The 5,958-nt window shown below is 34.6% G+C and overlaps 1 protein-coding gene across 1 annotated transcript; it reads left to right on the top strand.

The window, feature by feature from the left end:
- Positions 1-1,385: 1,385 nt before the first annotated feature.
- parm1 (prostate androgen-regulated mucin-like protein 1) lies at positions 1,386-4,431 on the top strand. Its single transcript, XM_057327075.1, has 4 exons — positions 1,386-1,546; positions 2,087-2,617; positions 3,581-3,659; positions 3,891-4,431. Exons 1-4 carry the CDS (start codon positions 1,516-1,518, stop codon positions 3,970-3,972), a joined length of 723 nt encoding a protein of 240 aa, XP_057183058.1. The 5' UTR covers positions 1,386-1,515; the 3' UTR covers positions 3,973-4,431.
- Positions 4,432-5,958: the final 1,527 nt, after the last annotated feature.

Genomic DNA, 5,958 nt, shown 5'->3' with positions numbered 1-5,958 from the left:
ATGTGTATGTGCGTGTGTGTGCGGTTGAAAAAGAACCCGTATATGTCCTTAAGTGTGACAGCAAAAATGTAGAGAAAAAAAACTAAAAATGAAGACAAATCTCTCTAATGCTATTTTACATTATTAATATATTATTAACAGTTAGTTTAAATGTTTGCTGTCACGCCATAAGACACATTTACAGTATATTGTCAACTATCCGCACAAAGGTATGAGTAGCCGCTCAGCCCAAATAAAAGGGGGAGGGGCAATGACGTCTCGTGGGAAAGTCCACACCTCTACACCACGTACTACTTGCACACAAGTGTTTCTGATAAAAGTTGTTTCCTTGTAGAAAGGGGTAGGCTACTGCTGAGTTTCTTAACAAAGCTGCCGTGCCGGGACGTGGGTAAATGTCATTTGGATAATTTGCGGCTTCGGGTTGTTGAACTTGGGCGGCCGCCGGTAGCGTGAAGAAAAGCCTTGCATTTGGAACATTTTGGGGTTTTTAGATACTTTCTGTGTAATGAGCGCGTATAATGCAGATGAGCACATTAATTACTTTAATGTATTGCACTTTGATTTTTGTATCCCTTCTAAATATATATGCTGTTGTATGCGGACACCTAAACTATTCTAACAGTATAATATTGAGGACCCTTGTAGCATATTTAAGGTTTTCAAATGCTATGAGATTGACCTGTGGCTCCCCTATGTGGTTTTAATGCGCAATTGTATAAATAAAATGGTTTTGTGGGTTGATGCTTTCTTGGCTGTGTCATGTATCTCGCTGCGAACTGCCCAAATAAATTTTGTCCAGTATACAACCTGTGGTTCTTTATAGAAGTTCTTTCTATAAGCTATAGTCTATAAGCATGTGTCCTCTTCAAAGATAATTATAATGTTATAGGTACTGTAAGTCTGATAACACCAGCATTATTACTGCTGTAGTGTGTATTAATTTAGATTTTCTGTCATCTAGTGGTGAATTTGGTCATATACCATTTAAACTACCATCTTGGCACATTATACTGGAATGAAACGTGTACGTTAAACCAAGCCAAATTGCCTCTTGCTAAAAAAATTACGCTTTTTTAAAAACGATGTCCCTTTTCAGAGCTATAGGCTACATGTTTTAAATACAACTACCTTTTATAAAAACTATGTTTTATATTGGGGTGGGCGACTGGGCGGATTGATCTCGAGTTAGGCTATTATAATTTTAAATTTATTTGTCTATGGAATAAAATGTAATGATCATCTACAAGTGTTTTAAGAATTGGCAATATGCATAGGCTATCTATTTATCATAACAATAAACCTTATTTGATGCCACGTTATTAAACAAATTGATTTAAAAATGTTACATTGCTACATGTTCATCTGTATGTATCATAACGTTAAAGGTCACAGTGAACCAGAGGCGTGCACAACTCACAAAACTGCGCCCTGTACTGCGTCTATATTTCCTTATCACTCTCATACGTGACGAGAGACAGAGAGGGACGGTTAAACAGAAAGAGGAAGGAAACGAAAATGCTCTCTTCAACAATACTGATACTAACGGGTACGTTTATAATATCTTGATAAATTAATACGTAAGTTAACTTTTAACGTAATGCTTCATGTATAATATATTGATGTCAGGACATTTATAGTGCTATATGTACGTTTTACTTATTTTATATTTATCAACAGGCTCATTTTTGCCCATGAAATTACATATTATTTATTTTTTAATTAAATAAGCGAAATAGACTATAGATCTACAACGTCACCAATTAATTGAAAATCCCTTTTAAATACTCATGCTAAATGCAGCATATATAAACGTGATAGTTTTTTGTAAAGAAGTTACAGTAAATATTCATTTAATCAAATATTCATTTAAACTACCGTACATTAGGACTCTCAAAAAAGGAGTTGTTTTATTTCCTGCATTTTCTCATTTTCATTTCTACTGTGGTGTTTATTTGTTGACATGCACGCTTAATACAAGTCTAATGCTTGTAATACAAACAATACACGTATCAAACATTGCACATTTGCACAATTAAATGCCCTTTTCTTGTTTGTTGATATGTCTGTGTGCATGTTTGATACAAAGGTTTGGTCATTACTGGAGGCTCAACAATGACTACATCCATGGCACCAACTGTGGCAGAATTAACCCCAGGAGTTATTGCAACCACAGCATCACCAACATCAAAACATTTTAACACATTAGAAGCGGGACAAACAACTGAATCAGTTACCATGATGGGATTTACTAATCAAACAACAACGTTTGTGGAGACCTCAGCAGAATCTAACATAACATCCAGTAGAACCTCTAGTGTTCATTCAACCTCCACCGCAATTAGGATCTCCAGCAAGTCCAATGTGGCTGATTCATTGACTACAACCCCATCCAGTATTGTTACTGAAACTCAGACATTAAAGACTGAAAACACAAAAGCAATGAAAACTAGTGGCAAAATTACAACACCTACAGCACATACAACAAAACGGATACCCTCTACTTTTAAAGTGTTTGTGTCATCTGAGCAACCATCAACAACCAAAAAAACATTTACAATAAAGCAACACAAAACCACGGTTGGCCAACATAAAAAGGAATCAGAGGCTCTAAGCTCAGGTATGTGTGTATGTTGTTGAAATATATGTTTAATTTGACTTTCTGACTTCACACAAGCCCACTGGTCAAGGGAGTGTTTTGAGGTTTACTTATGATTTTTTTATTTTCAGTTGACATGCATGTTTGGGAATGTCCTTAAACATAGTTTTACAATGATTCCTAAACTAAAATGATTTTACAACTAAATGAAAGGTTTTGGATGGTAGCATGAAAATCATACAATGACTTTTAATTATCTTTTAAGATACATATTAAACATATTCTGCAAAGTTTAAATTCTAGGATATTAAAGGTCATAGACATGCAAAAATGAAAGTTCCAAGTTAATATTTAATACAGTAACTGTTTGAACTATTAACAATTCACTCACTTTTTCCTATAATGGTTAAAATGTTCCTCAGGTTTTTAATAAGCAACAAGGTTATGTTTGTACCTTGCTCCTTGTTTTGATGACGTTACGTTCGAAGACTAAATCTTATAATTTTTAATGGCAATTGGTTATTCATTCAGAATAAATATACATACATAAGATTAAATAGCCATTTCTTGAAAAGTATACAGTGAGAGTAGTTGGTCACACTTGTATATGATTGCAATAGATTAAAACATAAATTGGCATCAGCAACCACATCATGCTAGAATTTTTTTCAGAACTCTTTTCTTTAAACTCTTTTGCCATTGTTTTAATATCTTTAACCAATTGCCAAGTCAGTTTTAATTTTGAACACTAACCTGTACCGTCTCTTTGACATTATTAATGAAACTTTTTTGTGACGTTTTCTACTTGCTTGTGCAATCTTTAAAACAATGATCACTTGGTTTAATATTTTATCTAGGCAATAAAAGTGTCTTCAAAAATCTTTATTGGGCCACAATGAAAAAATAGAAACAAGCAACAGTACATGTCAGGTATGATTCATCAAATGAAATGGCTTCTTTATTTATTCTTTATGTATCTATTAGGAAGTGTAGCTGCCATTGTAGTTGGCTTCATCACCATCGTAATAATTTTACTTGGTGGAGCGTATTACTTCAAAATGCGGTGAGTATTAAATCAATATGTTGTCCTCTGTTTGTCTGCCCTAAAACTTTATTGTAAATATTATAAAACAAGAACATTATCTAAATATTAAATATTAGGGAATACCAAATGTAGATACCCAAGAGCCAATTATTAAAAACACTGTATTGATCATAATTTGAAATCTTATAGATAGGTTATTATTTAAGAATAAATTGTTAGGTAGTCTTATGATATGCTTGTGTGTTGCAGACGGTCTTCTTATGGACGACTTTTGGATGACACTGATCACAGCTCTTTTGGGAATTTTTTCAACCCAATGTTTGATGGCTGAATGATTAATTTCTATCTTATGGTAATAGTGGTAATGCATGTGTATGTTACATCTGTATGTTATCACATTTGTATGCCACTTCAGACTGAATATACAGTAGGCATCATGCTGCACAAATACTGTGTCAGACTGTAGATACGACTGATAATATTTTCATTAAGGTGTGAATTTTTAATGCCCCTTTTTCTTGTTTGTTTTTGCTATTTATGTGTATTAAATGTAGTTATGGATTGACCTGTCAGCTTTTCTATTTAAGTGTATTAAATGTAGTTATGGATTGATCTGTCCGTTTTGCACAAAATGTTTCTTGATAAAAATATTTCTTGACAAAAAAATCTTCATATTCCTTAATAAAATGGAGTGTTCCAAATGGGATATAACGCCCTCCGAAGGGCCCATCGGGAAGGGGACATCATACAAAACATCACTCCAAATAAAGAGAAAATGTTGTTGTTTTAATTGCTCCTTTTGCCAAGTGAATATTAAATGGACAGATTGAAAGATATTGCGTTTTCCCCTCTAGAGCAGTGTTTCTCAATGGGTGGGTTGCAAGACAGTTCTAATTTTCTAATTTTACGCAAAACAGTACTCATTTTAGGCATAACTTAAGCATAAAACCTAACTGTTTGCAAATAAACTTACATTTTATATTTTAAAAAGTTTTTAAAATATGCTATATAATATATAAACACTAATATATATAAAACTTTTCAAAATGTAAAATGTATTGTTTATTTGCAAACCGTTAGGTTTTATGCTTAAGTTTTATGCCATTAAAACAGCAACATCTGCTGACGGACACAATGCTTTGTTTTCACAGGAACATGCCAGCTGAAGATAATGAGGAAATTACGTTGTTTCCTTTGCCAAGTGCATTCCAAACATCTACATAATGTAAGGCAAATGCCTGTTCACTTCAAAGTCTTAACTCCAAAGGCTCTGCCCTTCGAATGAGTAGGGCATAGGAATGATGACTATATTTGGAATATTGCCCGTGACGGTTCGGTATGAATACACGTACCTTTACACCCCTACATTTTAGTATTAGTCACCAGTTTTTGAAACAAACTACATGTGACGTCACATATCCAAAAAATGGGTCGCGGCTTCATGACCATGGGAAAATGTGGGACGCATGGCCATACCAGTTGAGAACCACTGCTCTAGAGTTTACACATCAAGAGCTTTACTCTTCGAAGGGAATAGGGCATAGGGATGATCACTTCGGAATGAAATGCACGTAAAGTTTAGTAACTTGCTTTTTTCTAAAATGACTTGTGCATGTGCGTAACCGTAATGAATTACAAATTACAAACTGACATCGCCATTCACTGGCCTGACATGCATAACACAGCGATTTTACTCATTTACGTAGATCTGTGTACATGCAGATAATTTTGACAACACTGTTGTGTGTCCATAACTTAACATCTCACACCAGCCATTACCGGTCTCTCAGCGTGGTCCTATTATGTGCCATGCTGTAATCACTGCTTTTTGTTCAGCTGTGGCCCCCAACTATTAATCTCTGCGCTAACAAAGACTGCTTAATGTTTCTTTGGCTAAATAATAACAAAAGAATCTGAGTTTTATCCCCTTGACATTGTAATGGCAGGATCCCCAACCCTGCTATTAGAGACTTAAAATAAGCCACCAAGCAAATGGTCGGGACAAGACTAGCCAAACATCTGTTTTTTTTTTTAAGGACCGAGTTCACACATGCTGCAATAATATTTCATTTATTTGTATCCAGAAATGTAGCCTATTTGTTACTTCTTGCTTCTTTTCATAAGTTTTTGTAACCTGTTCAACAGCAACCACTGTTTCCTGTTTTTTCTGAAATTCTAGTTTCAGCAGTGGCACAAACCACATGAGGATATGGGCCTCTTGAAGCAGCAGGAACTGAATAGGTTACATTATGTACATATCGAAACAGACAGACTGTGTGTTTGCAAATGCAGGGGAAAAAAACTCCAACCAGCAATA

This window comes from Triplophysa rosa, unplaced genomic scaffold (genome assembly GCF_024868665.1).
Source record: "Triplophysa rosa unplaced genomic scaffold, Trosa_1v2 scaffold16_ERROPOS7159779, whole genome shotgun sequence".
Taxonomy (NCBI): domain Eukaryota; kingdom Metazoa; phylum Chordata; class Actinopteri; order Cypriniformes; family Nemacheilidae; genus Triplophysa; species Triplophysa rosa.
Note: the sequence above shows the minus strand (reverse complement) of the source record. Positions and strands in the feature narration are given on the sequence as shown.

Coding starts and splice junctions, on each gene's coding strand:
- parm1 (XM_057327075.1), top strand. CDS start 1,516: ATGCTCTCTTCAACAATACTGATACTAACGG. Junction 1,547..2,086: donor AACAATACTGATACTAACGG/GTACGTTTATAA, acceptor TTTGATACAAAG/GTTTGGTCATTACTGGAGGC. Junction 2,618..3,580: donor ATCAGAGGCTCTAAGCTCAG/GTATGTGTGTAT, acceptor TGTATCTATTAG/GAAGTGTAGCTGCCATTGTA.